The 23,195-nt window shown below is 53.2% G+C and overlaps 9 protein-coding genes across 9 annotated transcripts; 5 read left to right on the top strand and 4 right to left on the bottom strand.

Moving 5' to 3' along the window:
• Positions 1-215: 215 nt before the first annotated feature.
• On the top strand, positions 216-1,090 carry J4E92_001015 (uncharacterized protein; the record flags this gene model as incomplete). Its single annotated transcript, XM_051492429.1, has 2 exons — positions 216-272; positions 320-1,090. 2 exons carry the CDS (start codon positions 216-218, stop codon positions 1,088-1,090), a joined length of 828 nt encoding a protein of 275 aa, XP_051357941.1.
• Positions 1,091-1,484: 394 nt separating this feature from the next.
• Positions 1,485-3,009, bottom strand: J4E92_001014 (uncharacterized protein; the record flags this gene model as incomplete). The annotated part of the gene is made up of 6 exons (XM_051492428.1): positions 1,485-1,911; positions 1,967-2,239; positions 2,296-2,395; positions 2,448-2,676; positions 2,742-2,764; positions 2,814-3,009. 6 exons carry the CDS (start codon positions 3,007-3,009, stop codon positions 1,485-1,487), a joined length of 1,248 nt encoding a protein of 415 aa, XP_051357940.1.
• Positions 3,010-5,494: 2,485 nt separating this feature from the next.
• Positions 5,495-6,849, top strand: J4E92_001013 (uncharacterized protein; the record flags this gene model as incomplete). The annotated part of the gene is made up of 3 exons (XM_051492427.1): positions 5,495-5,748; positions 5,796-6,559; positions 6,611-6,849. The coding sequence occupies 3 exons, from the start codon at positions 5,495-5,497 to the stop codon at positions 6,847-6,849; spliced, it is 1,257 nt and encodes a 418-aa protein (XP_051357939.1).
• Positions 6,850-7,551: 702 nt separating this feature from the next.
• On the top strand, positions 7,552-8,421 carry J4E92_001012 (uncharacterized protein; the record flags this gene model as incomplete). Its single annotated transcript, XM_051492426.1, has 1 exon — positions 7,552-8,421. The coding sequence occupies one exon, from the start codon at positions 7,552-7,554 to the stop codon at positions 8,419-8,421; it is 870 nt and encodes a 289-aa protein (XP_051357938.1).
• A 253-nt stretch (positions 8,422-8,674) lies between these two features.
• J4E92_001011 (uncharacterized protein) lies at positions 8,675-9,491 on the bottom strand (the record flags this gene model as incomplete). Its single annotated transcript, XM_051492425.1, has 2 exons — positions 8,675-9,119; positions 9,175-9,491. 2 exons carry the CDS (start codon positions 9,489-9,491, stop codon positions 8,675-8,677), a joined length of 762 nt encoding a protein of 253 aa, XP_051357937.1.
• Positions 9,492-10,195: 704 nt separating this feature from the next.
• Positions 10,196-11,844, top strand: J4E92_001010 (uncharacterized protein; the record flags this gene model as incomplete). The annotated part of the gene is made up of 2 exons (XM_051492424.1): positions 10,196-10,716; positions 10,767-11,844. The coding sequence occupies 2 exons, from the start codon at positions 10,196-10,198 to the stop codon at positions 11,842-11,844; spliced, it is 1,599 nt and encodes a 532-aa protein (XP_051357936.1).
• Positions 11,845-11,954: 110 nt separating this feature from the next.
• J4E92_001009 (uncharacterized protein) lies at positions 11,955-15,251 on the bottom strand (the record flags this gene model as incomplete). The annotated part of the gene is made up of 1 exon (XM_051492423.1): positions 11,955-15,251. One exon carries the CDS (start codon positions 15,249-15,251, stop codon positions 11,955-11,957), a length of 3,297 nt encoding a protein of 1,098 aa, XP_051357935.1.
• Positions 15,252-17,330: 2,079 nt separating this feature from the next.
• J4E92_001008 (uncharacterized protein) lies at positions 17,331-20,724 on the top strand (the record flags this gene model as incomplete). Its single annotated transcript, XM_051492422.1, has 2 exons — positions 17,331-19,725; positions 19,775-20,724. 2 exons carry the CDS (start codon positions 17,331-17,333, stop codon positions 20,722-20,724), a joined length of 3,345 nt encoding a protein of 1,114 aa, XP_051357934.1.
• A 487-nt stretch (positions 20,725-21,211) lies between these two features.
• J4E92_001007 (uncharacterized protein) lies at positions 21,212-22,907 on the bottom strand (the record flags this gene model as incomplete). Its single annotated transcript, XM_051492421.1, has 2 exons — positions 21,212-22,691; positions 22,741-22,907. The coding sequence occupies 2 exons, from the start codon at positions 22,905-22,907 to the stop codon at positions 21,212-21,214; spliced, it is 1,647 nt and encodes a 548-aa protein (XP_051357933.1).
• Between the last annotated feature and the right edge of the window lie 288 nt (positions 22,908-23,195).

Below are 23,195 nucleotides of genomic sequence, written 5' to 3'. Positions count from 1 at the left end.
CAAGGCGCGTGGGGTTGCGGCATGACGGTGACTGGCCCTCTCAGCTCTAGCAACCCGTCCCTTATTTGCAGACTGCCGGCATTCCGATTAAGGGTTTCCTAGCGCCCCTGGCCTAATCTTTTAGATGGTGTTGATATCTGGCGGGGTGCTTCTCACTCCTACATTCACACCTCCACCGTAAACCAGCACCATAGTCGCTCGTTTAGTATTCCAACATGGGTTCAACACAAATCGATCTGGCACAATTGCCTGCCATGAAGAGTGACCCCAAGGTAGAAATCTTTTGACACGATTGGTTCGTCTCAACTAACAAGCACAGTTCATCTTCTTCACCGACTTCGACGGCACGATCACCCTCCAAGACTCCAATGACTTCATGACCGACAACATTGGCTACGGCCGCGACAAGCGCCGCGCGGGAAACATCGCCTGCCTCAACAACGAGATCTCCTTCCGCGACTCCTTCCGCGACATGATGGACAGCGTCACAAAGCCCTACGACCAATGTATCCAGTACCTTGTCGACAACATCAAGTTGGACCCTGGATTCAAGGGCTTCTTCGAATGGTCGCTGGAGAACAACATCCCAGTCGTAGTGCTGAGCTCGGGCATGGAGCCAGTCATCAAGGCGCTCTTGGAGAAGTTGGTCGGGCCAGATGCAAGCAAGATGCAAGTCCTGGGCAACCACGTTGGTCCACGCGAAGGAAAGAACATTAACGAGGAGGGTGGATGGCAGATCTTGTTCAAGCACCCGGAGTCTGGCTTCGGTCATGACAAGTCCATTGAACTGCGAAAGTACTCGAGCCTGCCCGAGAACCTCCGCCCAACCATGTTCTACGCCGGCGACGGTGTATCCGATCTCTCTGCAGCACGCGAGACCGACTTGCTCTTCGCCAAGAAGGGTCACGACTTGATCAGCTACTGCGCACGGGAGGACGTGCCATTCACAGTCTTCGAGGACTGGTCCAACATCCTGGCCAAGTGCAAGAGCATCGTTGAGGGAAAGACCACTGTCCAAGCGGCCGCCAAGGAAGGCTACGAGGCGTACAAGAGCGGCGCTGCTGGCATCGACGTTCAGACGGCAAAATAAGTAGGATTTCGGAGATTTCGTAGTGGAGACCCATCCAAGAGTTTGGATGTTGGGACTGTCTATGCTGCGGCGCAGTAGATACCGAATCCTCCCGATGATGTGCGCACGGCAGTGGCTGCGGCGCAGACGAATCCATCTTCACATGGATCACATCCCTCGGGCGTTATCATAGACAAAAAGGTTGGACGACATAGAAAGACCATAGACATGATTACACGATAGACTAGAATCTGATGAAGGTGCTTATCCAAGCAGATGTGCTACATACCAAATAACCGTTATTACATACTCATACAAACATTGCGCGACCGTCAGTGCTTTTACCAGGGTATCTTTCATAACGCCGTGTAGGAACGACGACCTCAACTGCGTACGTACAACTCACATACCCACACTATCTGGAAATGTTGACCTCAGTAGTCCTCACGATAGTCATACCTCTAGGAAGCACACTGCGCCTCTCTCCGGTATTGACCTCATGCTCCAAGATACTATCGTCGCTCTCGCCCGCGAGACTCTTGGGCCTACTCAAGGCTCTTCCTCGTGAAGCCTCGCAAGTGTACGTGTCCTTGCCCAGCACGGTATCCTCGGAGTACGGATCCCGTGCCGTTGACTGTGAGCCTCCAGACATGTTCCTCATGGCGTATGCGTTACCGGGACGCATGTCATCGTGTTTCATGTACCCATTGGAGCGGAAAGGTGTACTGTTGCCAGTGGTGCGACCTTTGGTGGCGAGAGAACGCATTTGGCCGAAGAAGTTCGCGAAGAGGGGCTTCATGGTTGGGAGGCATGCGGCGATGATGCCTACGTGCATCTCGACTCTGTAAGAGGGGTTAGTCAAAGTGGAAACGTAAACCATTAGAGAAGGGTGCGTACTGTTGCCAGATGTAGTACCATGCTCCATCACCGGACCAGTCGGTTATCTTGAAGAAGTTGTACTGCATTGGCGTCTTGTATATGGCTACTGCAGAGGCGAAGAGACCCAAGCTCAAGATGACTGCCAGACCTATGCGCGTTTGGATCGTAACTTGTAGCTTCCACACCATCGGGATGGGGATGAGGGCGAACAGCAGATCAGTGGCGATGTTGACTGAAGAGTTGAAGACGCCGACGTTTTTGAAGATACCAGAATCGTAGCACTTCGCAGTTCTAAAGACACGTTAGCGTTGTTCTGAAATGTTACTGGAAGTGAGTGAAGAGCTTACCCTGTCGGTGGACGCATGTTGAAGTCCCATCCCGCTTGTACCGGAATGCACTGGAAGATGATGGCGAATGTCGAACCAATGGTGAACACACCAATGAAGACTGATCGCAAGTTAGCTGCTTATCTCTTACCACGTAGCTCATTCAGACTTACTCAACATGGCAATGAGAAATGGACGCCACTTTGTTCGGTCCGCGAGCCGTAACAAGAAGAATCCGATTGAAAGCTTGATGAAGCTGTATGCAGCGATGATGAAGATCGAGTAGAAGTACATGACTTTGAAGAAGGTTAATACGTTCTCGGGTGGAAAGGCTTCGGCATGTAGTCCAAGTCCCAGGTCAATGACCTTCAGGAATAAGCCCAGGGTCGTGGAGCTTAGGGCCTGTGAAGTGACGATTAGCAACCGGCTCCCTTCGAGCAAGTTCATGCATGAGCATGGCGACTCACCAATGCAATCGCCATCATAGCATCTGTTTCAATCAGTTCTGTTTGATACAAATGCGAATGGATCATACATACCATCCCAGCCAAATGTCTTTAGCATGAAGAGGCGCACATAGAATCGCAAGAGTATAGCGCTCGTAGACAGTGCGAACAACGAACCTTCCACCGCCATCAAGCGTCCAGCTTGATTCTCGGCCATGTATTCTGGTGATCGCGCTGGCATCACGGGCAAGCCCTCAGCCTGTCTCGCAACAAGAGCGTGATACTCCATGTTGGTTATTGCGCGGATTGAAAGGGATGGCAAGTCCGTAAGTCTTGGAAGTAGGTCCCCAGACTATTAGAGTGTTGCTCAGGAGCGTTCCCTGCGGGCTTCTCCAGAGTAGCACTTAGGCACATGCACATTGTGTAAACCCGAACCGCACACAAGCGAACATACATCTCAAACAGTCCTGGTTTAGGCCAGTAACAGCTCGTCGTACATGCATGGGCCGCCACTTCAATGTCGACATGGCGGCTCGGCAGGATCGTGCAGCTTGCGAATAGCCGGAATGGCGTTTTTGATGGCAAACTGACCACTCTCGTAGCGACCAGCGGCTCTGTGAGTACGAAGTTTAATCCTTCATCCTTGGATATGCCGCGCAACTGCTACGTCTTCGGCTTCAAGATAGATGTGGTAGCACGCGCGAAGGGTTTCTCATGGAAAAGCCTTCTACGCGGAACGTTTTGACGACACAGTCTTCCTGTCCACCACGCAACGTCGCGGACGGTCCGTACCGTCCACTCAGTCATTCATGGTTAAAGCCACGATCGTTGACAAGGAAAATATGGAGTCGGGATGATCAATACTTCTATAGGAAGACGGACTTCGAAGCCCGCCCTCTCACAGATATTGCTCGGAGGATAGCCTGAGTTGGAGGCTATGCAGGTACACCTACTGCGCATCGAAGTAACGCGGGCTGAACGAGAACGCGATGTTTTACTGAAGGATTATTGAAGTTCGTAGCGACTTTCCTCTTCGGTCTAGTTGTCAGGCGTCCTGGTCATGGATTTTAGTCAAGACGATTGTCGTTTTACGCACGGAGATGGAGACTGCTGCACGTTGTGTAAACGAACACATCCTAGTCATCGGCAGGTCTCAGACTTCTTCCTTCCATATTGCCCAACGTTCCTGTACGACTGACCGTGATTGCTGTCTTCTGCCCATTGGCCACGAATGGGACGCAGTTTGAGTACGTCGGACAATGGTGTGTGATATTTTCGTGTCAATGCGTACTGCTTGCTTTTCGCATACCAAAGCCATTGGTAATGAAAGTGCGAGCGTCGCGGCACGCGAGCAAGGTCGAGTAAGCGAAGTCCGGACCTGCCGCAGACGATGTAGGTGGTAACATGTGAGATGAGTAAACGGATTGGTGGTCGGCCGGGCGCTAGACGTTCACGCTGCCGCTGCCGCTGCCGCCTCCGCGGCGTGCCCTGGAATTATCCGGCCATAGCGTGTTCTCGCGGCCCGTGGACCTTATTCCCCTCCCGTTCAGAGCTGGAGCACCAGAACTCCAGACTCCTCAAAATCGACAGGGTCTCCGAGCAAAACTTTTATTAGCCACCTTAATGCGTTCTGCCTAAGCACGAGCGATGATCGAAGCTTCTTTACCAGCCACTGACTGGTCGATCTGGCGCTCTCCATCGGACCATGAGCAAAATGCAGCAGTTATCCGCCATGAACCTAGAGCTCTTCCCGTGAGTTCCGCATCCGGACAGCGGGCTTCGCACGATGCGGCCGGGTAAAATAAAGTGGCATTTGGCTATGATCAAGCATCAACATCTTGCTAAGATCGCGCTGCAATGTGTTCGCTCTCTTCCGGGATCAAACACCTTCACCGGATCAAGAAGCCAAACCCTTCAAGGAAAGCAACACGATGTCGATACATCCAGTCGGCACTCTTGTCGGGACTTGCCTGCGTGCCGGTGCGCTTCCCTCTGTGGAAAGCTACAGCCATCTTTGATGAATTTGCCGGCCCACACGGCTCGAGATGCTCCTCGTTCAGCCGCTTATACCAGGCCGCCTACAGGATCCTTCGACTACCTTCATAAACCCGTAACCGAGAACCCCGATAATCCAGCATCCAATCAAATCGAGCCGCTAACGCATCTTGCATTCAGTTACAGGTGTCAATTCCGGTCGTACATCTTCTTTCCACTCACATTTAGGGGCGAGACTCATGCGAACCCACGTGTAGCGGAGTTTAGGAAACGCCTCATCGGATCCTTCGAGGCGACCTCGGCATTTTCCAGATGCCTATCCGGTAATAGATCGTGCACAAAGGAGGTTGTCCAACCCTTTCAAACGCTTGCCGGATACCGGGCGAATAAAACTTCATTATGGCATAAGCCCAAGGGCCACCCAACTGACTCAATGGCTACCCGGAATCAACAAACCGAGTTGATGGGTCTGTAGACAGCACGATCTGCTACGGCACAGTTATGTTGGACTGTTATTAGACTAGATGGGGCGAGTGGTAAGGTACCTCCTGCGAGTATTTGAACACGCATGCGGCCTCCAAACTTTAGCCAGGGCATCGCCACATTTTGACTACGCCTCCCCCATCTCCTAATATTAATACAGTAGTAGCTAGCTCAGACGGCCGCTCACCCGGAACCTTATTCAACGTCTTCGACCGTTTCAGTCAATCCATCGTCTTCATCCTTCAAGCCCCTCAAGACAGTCGATCATCCATTTTTAACCGGTTCGAAACGCCATCATGCGTACCGCTGCACTCTTCTGGCTTGCACCTGCAGCACTAGCCAGTGCTATTCCATCGTTGGAAGAGGCCTCTCCGGCTGTCTCATTCGACAAGAGACAGAATGTCTCTCCAAACCTCCCCGGACCAAAGATCCTGCAAGCTGATGTGTACGCGGGTATTGCTGCCATCAATCAGCAGATCTTCCAGGCTACGCAGAAGCCTGACCAATTCAAGAAGTGCAACCCCACGAACATCATTGTTCGCAAGGAATGGTAAGTCCGTTGCAGTTCAATTTTCTACTGCTAGCTAACATGCACAGGGTGACTTTTACTGAATCGGAGAAGAAAGACTACATCAACGCTGTTCAGTGTATCTCCAAGCTACCCCCTAAGACGCCCGCGTCTGAGTGCCCGGGTTGCCGGAACCGATACGATGACTTTGTTGCTACTCACATCAAGCAAACATTCGCCATCCACAACACTGGCAACTTCCTTCCATGGCACCGCTACTTTACCTATGCCTACGAGAAAACTCTCCGTGACGAGTGCGGTTACAAGGGCTACCAGCCATACTACAATTGGCCACGATGGGCTGACGACCCAACGAAGAGCCCTGTTCTAGACGGCTCCGATACCTCAATGGGCGGTAATGGAGATGCAGGCTGCAGCAACCAAACGTTCTACGGTATTCCATCCAACCTCGAGATTAAGATCAAGATCCCCAAGGGCACCGGCGGAGGCTGTGTGACGTCTGGTCCTTTCAAGGATTGGTCAGTCAACCTTGGTCCTGTCTTCACCGACTCACTCTGCACGCCTCCCAACCCTATCGCTGACTTCGCTGATCCCAATGCGGGAGTCGCGTACAACCCTCGCTGCCTGAAGCGTGACATTTCTTCCTGGTCTTCCAGCCAGTGGACAAACGATGAGATGGTCGTCAAACTTCTGAACAGCCCTGACATGAAGACCTTCTGGTACGACATGCAAGGTGGTGAGAACGCATTTTCCAACAACTTCATGGGTGTGCACACTGCTGGTCACTTCACCGTGGGCGGAGACCCCGGTTCTGATTTCTTCACCTCTCCTGGTATGTATTCCCTGCCCCCGTTCACGAGTGTTCTGGGCTAACAATGAACAGGTGACCCATACTTCTACTTCCATCACGCCCAGATCGACCGTGTGTGGTGGTCATGGCAGAACGTAAACCCCGCGGAAAGGACTAACGCCATCTACGGAACTATCGCCCTCGGTGACCCCACCGCCCCTGCGACCAAGCTCACCGACTCCATGGATCTCGGATACGCTTATCCCGGAAACATCACTGTTGCTGATGCGATGAGCACCATGGGCGGACCTTTCTGCTACACCTACATCTAGGCGCGGCTTTTGTCTTCGATTTCCTTCCTGTATATACTTGACTCGTGCACGATATTTTTGGACGGCGGGCTAGAGTCGGTTTGCTGTTGACCTCAAAAATAGACCAACCATGCGTATCTCATGACAATAAAATAGACTTCCATTGAGATGATTCGTCGCCTTACTCTGCAACCGAGCGCGTGACGATGGATGTACGGTTATACCTAAGCCTGCTACAGACCGCACAAGCATCGCGTATCGTCACATCCCAAAAGATGGAGGAAACTAAGGCGATCTAACGCATGTTCCGCAGCGCTAAGCGGTCACCTTACCTGGGCTGCATATGTCCCGCAACGAATATGAATGGGCGGGGTCTCTCCATCCAAAGCGCGGAGACCCTGCAGTGCCAACGCATCACCGACTGGAGAAGAATCGAGGGCAATCATGTCCTCCAATCCCTCCGACCACGCCCGTTTCAAACGCTGTTTGAGATTACAGCCACCCTGAATCGGAGCGCCCTCGAAGGTTATTGGCATTTAGGATCCAGCGTCGTGGGATTTGCAGAGTTCAAGGAAGCCTTACCCCGCTAAGATTATAGCTCCCCCAACTTTCTAGATCCAGGGGACGCCCAAAGCACAACAACTGTCGCAAAGCATTACGCACCTACCAGACAGCATAACTTGACAACACAAAGGCCCCGCAGAGCCCAATAGTCCATCAACCATGAACGTCGATCCTCTGACTGGCGAGCCCCTCCCTTCAACCGCCATCCAACGCATCCTCTACCTCGCGCCCAAAGTCCACATCTACCAAATCCCGCCCGCAACCTCTACCAAAGGCTACCAGGCGTCGACCTGGACAGCCGACAACAACAAGCTCCAGATCTTCACCGCCCGATTACGCGTCGTCGAAACCTCAATACCGTCCAATGAGGAGCAACAAAGCAACGAGGATGCAGAGGAGAAGGTCACAACCACCCTCCTGCTGGAGGACCCCAAGACGGGAGATCTGTTTGCGGCAGCGCCCTACACGAGTGAGAGGACAGTAGAACAGGCATTGGATAGCAGCCGCTTCTTCGCCATCACCGTCGTAGGCGAGGGGAGAAAAGCAATACTGGGCATGGGCTTCGAAGAACGCAGCGAAGCCTTCGATTTCAGCATTGCGCTGCAAGACGCCCGTCGCGTACTGGGCTTTGAACAGAACCCCGCAGCGTCGTCGTCATCGCGCAATCCCAAATCCGCACAAACGCCCGTCGCCGAAGAACCGAAACGCGATTTCAGTCTCAAGGCCGGCGAGACAATATCGATAAATCTCGGTGGCTTGAAGGGGAGGCGGTCGAGATCACACGAGGGCGGCGAGAAGAACGACGAGGGCGACCGCAAGAGCGAGCAAGATGCGCTATTCAGCATAAAGCCGCCGCCGGGAAGTGGGGGTGGAGGACCTGGGTTCCTGCCTCCGCCGCCCAGCGCGAAGAGTGTCAAGGAGGAGCGGAGGAGAAGTAGGCAGAACTTTGACGCTGCGAACTTCACGCCGCCGAAACAGACGGCGGAGGACTTGGGCTTTGATGACGGCGAGTTCGGCGAGTTCCAATAGAGTAGAGTGAGAAAGTGGGAGGCATTTTGTGCATGTTTAGCATTGGAGTTTATCATCTGCACTGGTTAGGTCTTCCGCGCATGGGAGGCGTATTGAAATTATGAAATCAAGACTTCAAAAATCTTCGCATTGCCAAGTGTGTTGTGACAAGAAAAATGAGGTATGTTGGGTATATCTATCAATCTACGATGCGTGTAGGAGCCGCTCAAACCAAACGCCAGAACCAAATGCCCAAATTGCTCAAATCGTATGTCTAAGAATATGTCCAGCCCTGTGCCTCGTCGTATAGTCTCTCAATATCCCGGATGAGATCCTCAGGCTTATCTCCACCCTCGCAGTCCTTGAACTTGCCACCATCGGTCACGCACCGCACCTTGCTGTCCAGTCTGACCGTACAACTCGTTGTGACGCCAACATCGCTACTATGCTGTACGCTGTCCCGCAGCAGGCCCATGCCATATGCGCCGTTCTCCTTGCTCATACAATCGTTCAGCACGCCAAAGTCTAGGCCGTGTTCCAGCGCACAGTCTTCGATGAGGGAGCGAGCGGGTATCTCGGCGTAATCGGTGGTGAGGCAGTTCGTGAAGCCAAGGTAGAGTTTAGGGTCGGGGTACTCGGATGCGGCGCAGAGCATGACAATGTCGCCCAGACATTCGGTTTGGCCGTGTTTACATTCGACGCCGTCGTCTGCTGTTAGGCTGCGTGTCTGTCAGCTACGTGGTCTGCACCTTCCGCGTGGGTAGCAAGACGTACCTTCCGATCATGCTCAGCCGGAAGTCGACCTTGTCCGACACGTTGGCCATGGCGGGCAGGACGAGCTTCTTCAGGCAGTCCCGCGCATCCGGGCATTTGGACATGATGTGCACGTCTACTGGCACTTTGGTGTCGGCTTCATCATGTAAGTCCATACAGGTGAACTGGCGCGCCAGCAAGAACAGACTGAAGACCAGCACGACGGCCGCCATCTGCAGCCGTGTCTTCCTCGTCTTGCGCGATACCATGGTCTCGTCGGGCGGCGGCGCGTTTGCGTCGACGTGCGAGTTGGGGAGGAGGGGCGCCTTTTCTTCCATTGCGCGGGATGGCGTCGGGGTAGACTGCGGCTCTTATGTAGCGTCTCGTATAGGGGAATTTCGTGATAGGTGGTTGGTGGTCTGGACTGGCTTGCTGGACACAATGCGCTTGTAATGGGATGGACGAAGTCGAATGCGGCAAGAGATGGACTGATAGGCGTTCGGGTTACTGCTGATAGCGTGTCGACTAACGTGTCAAGGCTATGAGTGGCGGATCTAGGGCTCAGGCAAAAACAAAACAATCTAAACTCTATATCTTGTGAGCGTCGAGGAAGTCGTCAAGACGCGTTCTTCAATGACGTGACGCCTTACCCACAATCTGCCTCCTCGCTCCCAACACGTGGAAAGAGCCGAGGAGGCAGCAGAGCACGGCGTAACAATTAGCCGTCATGCTGTAGCCGTGTGGCGTTCTACACGAATGTAACACCGAGCTTCGGAGGGGCTACACGGATCCTACCTCATGAACGACTGATCTGCTGCGCGCGTAACGCTTGCAATCTTACGCCTCTCGTTTTCCTTTCGCTTCTTTCGCTCATGATGGAATGACTCTTTCTAACATTCTAATACCCCACCTTTAGACATATCGTCTTCTTCTGCCACCGGCAAGGCTGCACCCAATCCCCGATTCGCCTTCATAATACATGTGACAGCAGCCCTGCATCGTCACCCAAGACCCGTTCCTGACCCAGGTACCGACCCGAAACATGGCGTCGGATGATCACCAGGACGCTGCGCCGGCTGCGATTCAAGCTTTGACCGGCTTTATCAATACGAGCACTTTGCTTGATCTGGCGCTCCAATTCTCGGCTACCTACACTCACCTCGCCAAATCCTCCACTGAGCACTTCCTAGTCACACCAGTCACGGCGCTCCCCACGGGCAAAGAGAAGGGCAAATTTTTGAGCATCGATGTTGGTGGCACGAATCTGAGAGTCGGCTTCGTTGAGCTAATCGGAGAGCCAGATGGCGGCCCAGAGGATGAGCGGACACGCAGCAGCACCGTCGGGGAGAACGTGTTTTCACAGATCAAGAGGAGTCATGACAAGAATTGGCCGATTGAGGATCACTTGAAGATGGATCAAGCCGAGGATCTATTTGCCTGGATTGGTGACTGTATCGCTGAGGTTGTCAAGGATGCTCTCAAGGAACAGGAGACCACAGAAGACGTCTCGTCTCCACTAGGTGACGAAATCCTGCTCGGTATCACTTTCAGCTTCCCAATGGCGTAAGTGGGCTCCTAAATGAACCACGACATCTCACTAACAGGTCATCCAGACAAACGCGTCTCTCAGAAGCGACCCTACTGCCGATGGGCAAAGGGTTCGCCATCACATCGGATCTGAATCTAGGAAAGATGCTTTTGGCTGGCTATGCGCGATACTGTGACACAGATGCTACATCAGACCAGCTCAAGCACTCCAAGTCACAACTGCCAAGGATACGGGTAGCAGCCATTACTAACGACACAGTAGCGACGTTCGCATCTCTAGCCTATGCGGCCAAAGCGGCCCCCAACAGCCGCGTAGCCATGGGCCTCATCGTCGGCACTGGCACCAATGCCACCGTACCAATGAAGCCCGAGAATCTACACCCCGACAAAAGAAGCGCACTTCCAAACCCCGATGCTACGGAAACAGTGGTCATCAACACAGAGTGGACCATCCGTGGCACCGACAAGCCGCTAGTCGACCTGAACATCAAGACACAATGGGACATGACACTCGACGCCAACAGCGACGCACCAGGTTTCCAGCCGTTCGAATACATGACTTCTGGGCGGTATCTTGGCGAGATTGTACGTTTGGTGTTTGTCGACGTCGTGTCAAAGGAGGAGGGCGTACAAATACCGTCATCGCTGATGCTCAAGAATGCCCTGCCGACACGCTTCCTTTCCGAAGTCGTTGCACGAAAGGGCGGTCGTATCGTACAAGGGGAGCTGGAAAGCAAATACCCAGACGCAAACCCGGATGATTTCTTCTGGACTGTCGATAAGGTGGAGCTGATACGAGATATCGCTGAGGCTGTGCAACAGCGTTCTTCCGCTCTCATCGCTGCCGCGTGTGTTGGGCTGTTGAACTGTGTGGGTGACGTCACGCTAGACAAGCAGCAATCCCCAAGCAACGGCGCAAGTGTAAAGGGCAAACGCGAAATTGAGGAACTGGTCATAGCATACGCTGGAGGAACTATATCACAGTATCCAAAGTGGCTGCAGACATGCCAGCAATGGATAGACGTCCTTGTCGAGGAGGGTTCATCATCAAACAAGAACAAGCAAGTTACACTCAAGGAGGCCAAGGACGGAGGAATCGTTGGCGCAGGGGTACTTGCAGGTATGACAGACGAGATAGTGTAAGAGTAAACGAGCAGAATCATGCAGATCAGACAGAACATGGCCCAATGGGCTTCAAATGCATTCCAAGTAATCAAACCCGAACCCCATGCCAACCTGAACAACCTTCCCAACTACCGCACAGGCAACTGTGCCTGCCACTCGGGATCAACCTTACTCTGTTTGAAGAAGCTCTTACCTCTCAACCACTGCCGGTAAGCCTTGTATCTCTTCTTCGCCGTATCTTCCTCTTCGACGTCCAACGGGTTCTCCTTGACGCGCAGAAACTCTTCAAACTCCTCGATATCCTCTTCCGGTGTTTGGAATTTACTCCCAGTAGACTGTGGCTGTGGAGGCGGCTCCTGAACATCCGCGTAGACGTGCGGGTGCAGATTGTACGTGTGCGGGTACGAGTAAGAGGGCGCGTGGGAGAAGGGCGTGCTGACGGACTGGGAGGTCATGGGGCGGGCGAAGGATTGGTTTGCGAGTTCGGTGTCTAGACGAGGTAGATCAGAGAGGGTTATTTGAACGCCATCTTCATCGAAGTTCTTGGGCGCAGGAATGCTGCCTTCTGTCATGGAAAGGTAGTCGTAGAATTCCATCGCGCTGGGGTCGTCGGCGGTGGGCATCTCGCTACTGACTACTAGAGGTAGGTTAAGTGGGTGTTCGATGTAGCGGGCGTATTCTTCCTCTTCGCTGTAGGATACCGATGGGTTCATGCTGTTCTCGTAGAACTGGGTCAATGTCCACTGGTGAACAAGCGCTTTGTTGGCGGGCTTGAAGCCGGGTTTGAGGGTAGATGAGAGCCCAGTTGACGTGGACATGGAATTGGCCAACGATTGGTATGCCGACGGCGGTGGTGCTGGCGGGTGCGTTTCGAAGTGCGATTCTCGAAGGATGGAATGTCGGACTGATGATTCTGCGTAGGTAGCGCTCAGGTGTAGATCCCTCCTCCGGTTGCCCGGGGTATGATCGGGCTTGGACTCAGTCTCGCTCGAAGGGTCAATAATGGTCACCCCTTTTCGGGGAGCCTTCTTTCCGTCCCTTCCTTGTGCGTCGTGATCCTGTTGCTTCGTGCGAGGGACGAACGGAGACATGTTCTCCTTACGAGATGGATACGTTCCATCCCTAAGACCTGGTCGCGGCTTGGCTAAACGGAAGGCAAAGATTTTGAGATATGACGAGATAGCCAATGGTCGATAGTATTCAAGCCAGTAATCATCACGGAAGCTGATGAAGTCGAATGCTGATTCCTCACTTGGTAGAGCTGGCATGACTGAAGGTGGTAGTGTGCGTTGTTGAAGATGCGAATGTGTGTACCACTGGATATAGTCTCGTCTTGTGCGCTCGAGGAAGTTTTGTGGGTTTTCGTGGTGGAGGAAGTAGTCTGTTGATAGATCCCATAGCATTGGCTGGCCCTGGCGGTAAACGTAGTTACCCAGAAACAGATTGTATGCCTCTTGACGCTGTGAATCGAGGAAGGAATTGTGGTAGTAGCGCTTGAAGCTCTCAACCATATCGCGAGAACTACTTTGCCACTGGTTGATCTTCCGGTAGGTAGCCATCGTGTTGACGAGATGCGAGCCACCATACTGGATGGCGATAGTGTCACCGTGACCGTGGAACATCTGCGTAAACAGCTCGACGCAGTCCGAATCGTACTCGACAGTATTGCCGGATATGACACCAAGCGCTTGCAATTGTCGACCTAGTGCTCGTTTCCCAATGACGAACTGAGCAGCGTTTGTTCTGTCTAGACAGTCGATGCAATTCGTTCGCGCCACTCCATTCTGTACTTGAGGAGCATCATACTCATTGTCGCCGTTGCGGAAGAACCCTGTCTTCCGCAAGACCTTTTCAGCAAGGTTCTCCAACGTGCCAATGACATCCTGTCCTCTGGTTTTGGCTGCTCTTGACATGTCGAAAGCCTCATATATGATCCTCTTGTCAGTTGGTAGCGACTGGTTGAGGTAGTCGATAGCGTGCTTGTATTCGTAAAGCAGTTTCGACTCTCTCGGAGTCCGCTCACGCGCCTTGATAAGGTTGAGAACGTAGATCGGGGCACCGTAGCGCTCAAACAAGTTATCGAAATGCAGTCCTGCTGCGCTGTAGAAAGGGTCCACGAGGTTCAAATCGATATCTGGCTTTGGTGTCACACCAGTATTGTCTTGCGTCCAGTATAACGGTATGCTACCGCGGTGCTGGACGTAGGATGTGTAAGAGGGATTTGCATAGAGGCGTGGCCCAGGAGCATGGAAGGAAGTCGTGGTCTGCTCGGACACAATTTGCTCTGTCTCGACATCATTGGCGACATATCCAAGGTCGTTCGTTCCACGCTTGAGGAAACGAGCACCGGCGAAATGTCTTGATCGTCGGGCAATGATGGTAAGGTATACTCGTCGCCCAAAGACGTCCAACGAAGATTGGTCAACGTACCCATGTATGACTGGGTGACACCAGTCATAGACGTTCTTCAATGCGTCTCGCGCAGGGTTCAGGAGATGATGGTTCCAGACAAACATATCTTGAAAATCGCGTTCAGGGTTGGAAATGCCTTCACTAAGTGCAGTCCGTTGATGAATGATGTTCTGTTGCAAGCTCCTCGTAACGTTGTAAGAATAGCTAAAATAGAATGATCGTGTGAGGTCCATATTGTTAAGGATGGACAAGAATCTCGCTTCTTCCGGATTGCGGTCTTTCTGGTACCTTGATGTTGATCCAGTCGTCAATGGTACCATGTCCGTACCATCGACCTGATAAATGTAGTGACCGCCCAACATGGCTACCTGCGATCTTTTGGATATCAGTAACATGTAGTACGCCTCCGTGAACCGGATGAAGCCCAACAGGCCCCATGTGCTGCACTTCAACTTCATCCCTCCTGTAGCCTTGTTGCCGTCAGCTATCGTATCGAGCAACTGATGCATTTCTCGCCGATTATACACTATATCGTCTTCAAAGATGTTCAAATGTCCAGGGGCAGCGGTCCGATCGATCTTCAGTACGCGAAACTGCCTGTCGGTAATGTCGGCACCAATGAGATAGAAGCGGGTACTGGTTTCGTAGAGCGAGAATTTGTGCATTCTCTTAATACCGTTCTCTCCGACATTCTGGTAGGTCGAGCCCTTGACTTTATGGACCGTAGACGGAGTGGAAGGTCTGTGGAATGAGACATTGACGTTGGGGTTTTCTTCTTCACCGCCAAATTTGGTGGACTCCGACTCTCTTCGTGGCTTTCCATGACCAGGTAATTTGTCGAGATCGGCTTCGGGTTTGAACTCAAGCGGAGAGGTCTGGGGGCTACCGACTGCAGTCGACGCCTTCTCGATGTCATCCAGCTGCTCCTGACTGCTAGTGCGCGATGCTGTAGGCCTGGACGCGACGGAGCTGGATCGTTCTGGGGAACTTGGTCTCGACTTCGATTTCTCCATTATGCGCGATTAGTGACTGGGATAGAAGCTGTCAACGAGTGTGATAAGGCAAGACTTGTCAAGCGGTCACGGCGTGGTTTGTCGGTCGTGTAGTGGCGCATGCGGACGGCACAAGACAGGAGCTGGCTCAAACCAAGTGCTTCCTTTTGCACACCCTTCAAGCTCTGACGGTGCAAGGAAGACTATGCACGGAAAGATGCGTAGTTCTGGAAGGACCGTGTTGTAAGCCGAAAGGGTAAGGCCGCTGTAGCTTCCGGCGGGTCCACGTGCACCTGGCCACGCTTGCTTGGGCATGATCAGGCTTGGCGTACGTCAGCGCCCTATCGCGACCCAGGAGTGCTGAACGACCTGGAGCACAACAATCCCGACATACAGACGCATAGATGAGAGAGCAGTGTGAATCTCTACAACGGTCACATAGAGCGCAATATTCGTCAAGTGCCCTGCTTGGTCTCCATGACAACAGATGCGGATGGACTTGCATTGCGCTTGTGGTAGTCTGGGGCAGTCGACCATCGAACAGAACAACCAACAGTTGGAATTATCTGGTAGCATAACGTGTATCTCTCCCGGTGCCGTTCGAAATGGTAAGCGTCAAACGGCATGCACCAGTTGCATACTTATCAGAAGCCGTGTGCCTCTTGCGGGTCATGGCGGCACTTTATTATCCCTCCAAAATCAAATTACCACTGAGTGCCCTCATTACCGAAGACATGGCGAGCGACAGATCCTACATCTTCGTTGTCATCGGAGCCATGTTATCAGTCTCGGCTATAGTTATCAGCATCGTCTGTGTTATCATCGCGCAAAAGGGGAGGTCGACCAGAAAGAAGAGGGCAGCCTCGCGGGTGCAAAGTCGCGAAGTCGGCGCAGCATCCATTGAGCCCAGAGAAGTGCCCGCAGGGCTAGACCCGCTGCAGCGGGCTGGGTAGGGCGCGGGCCTCACTCGCTGGCGCAAAGCAATCTGGCGTTCTGGCTGTGGAAGAATGTATGCCAGACGGATGAGGGCGTAGGTCTCGAATGCTGCAACTGTATCAGACTGGCTGGGTCATATCAGATAGCGAAGGGTAGCAGCAGTTTCTATAGATACTGCGTCCATGCAGTCTTCAATTTACGTCTTTGTGTGGTATCGCGCACCGCTTCCGTGAAACGGCCTGAGTGTTGTCTATGGCGGCACAGCAATCTTCTTAAACGTACGTTGAGCAAGGGTGCTCGGCTTCAAAGTCCTGGTCCGCAGATGACGAAGGGTAACCTGGCAGATATCCGGCTGCTCCCGGGTCTTAGATAAATTGTGTGGTGTGTGCGTTATTCTCCGAGAGTCCCAGCTCGCAGGATGTCAAAGACGGGCGCGGCATGCGATGGTTCATAGCATGAACATGAGGCCATGAGGCCACGCACGAGCATGAAGCGAGTAGAAAAAGGAGAAACGAGCAGCAGAAACATAATTGAGACGCGTCGAAACGGTGCCAGAACTAATGCTGATCAGTCGTCCTGCATGAGCAAGCACGAGTAATGTGGACTGTGCATGAGGACCGGCAGCTGAACGGGCGTGCAGTTCAAGCGCAGACAGCCGCGCATGGCAACGGCAATGAATAGATGATAGGCAAAGGGTCCACGAAGGCAGATGAATGGGTACAAGAAGTAAACGTGGGACGACCCCAAGAGGCGGTTCATGTGGTATAAGAAATGTGCTATAGTAGGGGTTAGAGTTCTCGGGGTCGCTCAACTGAGACTAGCCAGTGGCCCCTGCCATGGCAGCGACGACCATCACTATCCCTGAGGAGGGTCAATTCGCCTCGGGCACCCGCCGCCCGATGCAATTAAACACAGGCGTCCCATCTCTTCGGCGGATGTTTTGTTCTTCTGGTATCTTTCTGGACTTTGTAGACGTTGTGCAGTTTTGGAGTTCTCTCTACCAATCTTTTACCACGGCCAGGTCGCGACGCGCATGATTACCGGACTCGCGGACTCTGCATGCCAACCATGCACTGATCATCAAGACTGCAGCATTCCAGACACCTAACATAGAGGGCCTACCGATTTGGATTACGGGCCTCTCTCGTGCAGCACGCGGCGCAGATGGATTACCAGCAACCCGTTCGCTCTCCCCCCGCCGCCGCCGATGCAGCCACTACCGCCCCGGCGACCCAGACTTTGAAGTCGCGGCGGCGCGACTCTCTGCCATCGTCTGTCAAAACATCGGATGCGCGCCCGGCCAAGCGCACGCCCAACTACATACGCACCACGGCCGCCTCGCCCCAGGTTATCTCGTCGCTGATCGACCAGCTGTCGGCCATTTCCATCCCCGCGCACAACCACTTTGAGAATCTCCTCGTCGGCTACGGCAACGGCCTCGCGCCCTCCGCCGCGCCCAGCGTGCGCACCCATTCCGAGAAGAACTCGATCGCCGGGCATGATGGAGCGTCGGTGGACCGCAGCAGCTTCCACAACCCGATAAGAGACCAGAACGACCTCTACCCCGACGACGCATGCGAACCGCCTGTCATCCGCACGTCCAAGCCCCCATCCGGCAAGTCGCCCTTGACCGCGCCCAAGAAACCGAACAAAGCGCATTCGCTTAGTAGTTATATCGGACGCAGCGGTGGTAGCTCGTGCTCCCTACAATCGACCCATTCGAACCGGTCGGCGAGCAGTTTTGGCAACATCAGCGTCGAAGCAGGCGTGCCGCGCCAGGTATCGGGTGAAAGCGCTAGGTCGTCGTTGGAAAGCAAGAGGAGCTTCAAGGGCCACAAGAGCCTGATGTACATGAGCTCGCGCGAGCGACTACGACAAAAAGAGACGGAACGGAAGCGCGTGACCGTACACAATCTGAACGACACGCCGACCGGTGACCCCTCCAAGAAGGCCGCGCACCAACTCTTCCCCTACGAAGACACGATCAGCGAAGAGCCATCATCCGCGAAGGAAGACGCACGATTCGACGAGACAGTGCCTGAATCGTCGAGATTTGCCCAGCGGTATCCCAGCAGGAACAACAGCCCACGACGACTGCGTCTCAATCTGGTCGATGCCCCTCATTTGGAAAGTCCATCAGACAGCGGACTCATTCCTGAACGCGGATCATCCCTGAGGCATACTGGCAGCCCGGCCCGCAAGAGCAAGAAGCGCCGATCCGGGGACAAGAGCCGTCCAAAGTCTCAGAAAGCCGACATGGTCCCCGAAGAGGAAGAGAAGATGGATCCGGAAGCACAAAGGAAGAAGAAGATCCTGGACGAGCTAGAACACGAAGAGAATGAAGTCGCTCAAAGGATCCGAGAATTAAGAGATCAGAAAATGCGGAGAGAGAAATTAGCCGGAAAAATGCCTGTGGACGTACATGCAGGGGCGACAACACCCAGGGTGCCTCGCGTTTCATCCATCCCCAGTCCGGAGTCCTCGCCCATCTCGACAGTTTCAAGCTTGTCGGAGGACGAAAGGAGAGTGCAGAATTCGACCAAGGCGCATCGAGTGCTTGGAATATCACAAGAAACAGCCTTAGCTGCCGAGAAGCTAGCGGAAAGGCCGATGGACAGACCGGCCGAAAAAGCAGAAGGTGACCGCCATACCCTCTCGGTACCATCGCAACCACGCAGCCTGCGCCACTCGCGGCACCGAAGTCTGACGTTGAACGACGGCGATGAGCTTACCCCACTTCCGATCGATTACACGCTTGCGCTCCAAAGTCTGGACGAGTCTGCGCCGACGCCGAGCTTAGCAGATCCACGGCAGTCGAGATCGCCTGCGCCTGCAAGCATCATGTCTAAAGCAACCAAGTCAAGCAGCGACTCTTCCGTACCCCAGCGATCAAATTCACTCTTGGCAGTCGGCGGGCGATCTGCGCTCGGGCGACGAGCGGCGACGAGTTCCGTCATCATAGGCAAGTCTTCCAAGCACAAACACTCCTCCAGTGTGAACGAAGATTCGACAAACAGACTGGCGCCACCCTCTCGTGCGGCCAGTGAAGAGCCTATTACTCGACATCGCTCCATGCACGTTGTGTCCCCTCCTTTAGAGTCGCACAGTATGCAGCTACAGCGCAGACGTACAAGTACCAGCAAGAGGTGGTCGCATCCCGATCTACCAGCGAAGGCCGAGAAAGCGCATAATGACAGAATCGATCGGAAAGAAGAGAAGACCAGAGCAGCTGCAGTGCAGAGCCCGCCCCATCCGATCATCGAGGAGCGACCTGCAAGTTTAGATTCTATCGATTTGGATGTACATCAATACCTAGAATCGTCCCGGCTGTCCCAGAAGATCCGACACCCGCAAACAGGAAGAATCATTTCTTTCTCAGAAGTCGGTGACCCTGAAGGTTTTGCTGTTTTCGTCTGCGTGGGCATGGGTCTGACCAGATACGTCATGGCATTCTATGATCAGCTGGCAGCCACTTTGAAGCTGCGTTTGATCACACCTGATCGCCCTGGTATCGGAGGTAGCCAAGCTGATCCGAACGGGACACCTCTTAGCTGGCCTGGTATGTGAACTTCCCGTCATCTCAGGAAAAACGAACTAACAATTACTAGACGACGTACTTGTGATCTGTCAGTCTTTGAAAATCAACAAGTTCTCAATGTTGGCCCACTCCGCAGGAGCTGTCTACGCTTTGGCAACATCGTTACGGATGCCACAACATATCCGTGGTAGAGTGCACCTTCTTGCGCCTTGGATACCGCCATCGCAGATGGCACCCATTGGCATCAGCCAGGACTCACCACCCACCCAACAACTTCCTCGATCGCAGCGCTTCCTTCGCGCTCTACCTCCATCTCTACTCAAGGTCGCGAACTCAACCTTCCTCAGCGCGACAAGTGCTAGCCTCCAGCGTACTGGACCCAAGACGTCGCCCAAGACCAGACGGAAAAGCATGGCCCCCTCACCGGTGCCACCACAGCAGTCGACAACTCGCCCTTCTTTGAAGGACACCCACCGACATTCGATGATGATGATGGACCAAGTGCTGCCGAACGCAAGCACTTTGACCCTCACGAACCCAGATGCCAACAACGAAGAAGCACAACGCGTGCAGGAGATGCTCAGCATGGCTGAACTTGAACGCCAACGCGCTTTTGACGAACGCCTCACTTTTGCCATCTGGGACCGCGCGACTGCAAACGCAAACCCCGCAACCGATCTGATTGTCTGTCTCGAAACCAAGCAGACCATCGGGTTCCGCTACGAAGACATCAACAGGCCAGTTGTCATCCATCACGGGTCCAAAGACTCGCGTGTACCAGTTGACAACGTCCGATGGCTTGGCAAATTGATGCGCAAATGCGAAGTCCGGATTCTGGAAGGCGAACAACACGGACTCATGGCCAGTGCACAGGTCATGGGTAACGTGCTCACTGAGATGGCATCTGACTGGGAAGACTGGACGAACATGGTCTCAGGAAAATCCACTGACGGACACCGCGCTGTCTCAAGACGAAGAACGACCGAAAAGTTGAGAAGCCAAATGAGCTTCACCAACTGAGCGTACACAAAAGACACACGAGAGCTGGAGCTTTGCTTGCCTGGATGACGACATTGTAATTCGACGATTTGCGACGGCCTGGATCTCTTCGCGATCTTTTGAAACAAGCGTGTGCTTTTTTTCCTTCATGTTAATTGGCGAGAACACGACCTGAAATACCCCCATACTAATTACCCGTTGTTTTGTACGTTGTTCTAATCGCCTAGTTAGTTTTTCTCTTCTTTTCTGATTGTCTTCTTTTCTTTGGATACACTATACCCATTAGGTTTGAAGCGTTTTGTATGGGCTGGATACCTTGATTGGATCTATGACGTAGATATGGAGGGGGTAAAGGGATACTAGATGGCAAGGAATCTTGTGATATAACTGGCTACAATGAAATCTTTGCACATCGCAGCAATACATCTCATTACTCACTACACTCGACGCATACACACGATTGAGTTTCAACAACTAGGCAGTTCCTAAGTCGATCTATATTCCTACCTTAACCAACAGTATAGGCCTCAGCACCTTTACCAAAGAGCAAATGTGGCTTTCTCTGCGCCAAATCCAACACCGTCTGCGCAAAGACCGAATTCGCCCACGCGAACCAACTCCTTGTGTATGACTTTCCAGACTGTACATTCACACTCTCGTGTATGAGTCCCAATGGACTCACTTTCTTGACCGCAGCAAGACACTTCATAATCTCATCGTCGTCATCGCTGCTCATAGCTTGAACGAGGACAGCCATGGGCCAAGCGTTTCGCACGCCGACGTGGGGACCGCCGATGCCCGCAAAGTCGGAGCCGGTGAGGTAATAAGGATTACCGTTCTTCTCCAGTATCATCATGCGCGTGTTCTTGTAGATCTTGTTGTTTGTGTCTGTGAAGCCGAGCAGAGGTAAAGCGAGTAAAGAGGGCAGGTTAGCGTCATCCATCAAGATGGAGGACCCATAGCCATCGACTTCGAATGCAAAGACGTCGCCGTATGTCTTGTGTGTCACAACACCGTGTTCCCAGATGCCCTTTTGGATTGTCTCGCCCCAGGTCTCCACTTCAGTTGCTATGTGTTTCTTGCCCGCTTTCTTGAGAATGGCGGCTGTGCGGAGGAGTTCCACGGCCATCATGGCGTTGGCGGGGATGAAGAACCCGAGGATTGTTGCATCGTCGCTGGGGCGGAAGGCAGAGCGGATGAGCCCTGTGCCGCCATTGAGAGGATTGCCGAGACCGCTTAGGCTAAGGGTTTCGGTGCCGATGTTGGTCTGGCGCTGCCATGTGTACTCGTTGCCCTGGTATGCGCCTGTCTTCTCGTTGAAGGTAGGCTTTGACTGCTCCTTGAGCACGCCAAGAAGTGTATCGAGAGCGAGGAGCCAACGAGCGTTGATGAACTCCGTGGAGTCGGTATGGTTGTAAAATTGGTTCGATAAAGAGAGAAAGTGGGCGAGAGAGTCGAGTTCGTACTTGCATTCAAAGACGAATGACTCCTCGTAGTTTGGATGTACTTTATCGCCGTCGCCTTGGAAGGTTGGGTTGAGGCCACTCGGTGGAGGCGGTTGGAAGGCGTTGCAGTATGGTGATCCGATGACATACTCTGCCTGTGTGTTGATGGCTCCCAGAATGAGTTGGTGTATCTCCTTGTCTTTCTTCGCTAGCAGCTGGTATTGTGCTAGCTGGTTCGTAGAGTCGCGTAGCCATTCAGCGTTGATGTCTCCCGTAACGATGAAACTCTGTGCTCCCTTCCAAGCTGCTGGATCCCAACTTCGCTTTGACGTCTTATGCTTGACAGTATCACCGACATGCCAGCGCACGGTAGTGTCTAGTGTATTGGGGAACGCGTTTTCAAAGAGACGAGCGAGGTCCTTGTCGACCATCTTCTCGTTCATGTCATCGATGACCTTTTCGACTAGAGGCGATTCGAAGGTTCGGCAGTATTTGGACGGTCTTTGGAAGGGCAGTTCCATGGGGCCGGTGCTATACGGCGGACTGTCAGACGAATTAGTACACATTCTTGCTGATGTATATATTGGCATACTGTGGTCGCATTGCATAGTTCTTGTAGTCTGGACAGGCTGCTCGATACTTGAGCGGATCGATAGGAGGGCGCATAGGTTCTTGCTCCTTGACATTGTTTAGTCCAGCGGACACAGATGAGGCGGTCAGAAGAGCCCCTAGGGACAGCGAAGCCAATGACTGCTTCATATTGGGTCGAGACGGTCCAAGCGACACCTTGGGGACTTGGAGCTTTCGCGAGAACAGCCAGATTCAGTTACGCAATGGCTATCGGTAATCGAGGAAAGCAAGGATGGACGGGGCGCAGAGGAAAGGGCGTTCAGCTGAAGACGTTGAACATGACGTGAAACAAGAAAGACGAAGCACCCGAATCATCAAAAGCGAAATGAACAGATGACGGGCTTCAATTGAGGTATAGATTGACGAACTTCCGACTGACCAGGGAGCTTTCATGGGGAAGGCACCCCACCAGCTCCG

Source organism: Alternaria infectoria, assembly GCF_024043175.1.
Source record: "Alternaria infectoria strain BMP 0036 chromosome Unknown scaffold_1, whole genome shotgun sequence".
Lineage (NCBI taxonomy): Eukaryota > Fungi > Ascomycota > Dothideomycetes > Pleosporales > Pleosporaceae > Alternaria > Alternaria infectoria.
This window is presented reverse-complemented; position numbering and strand designations above follow the sequence as displayed.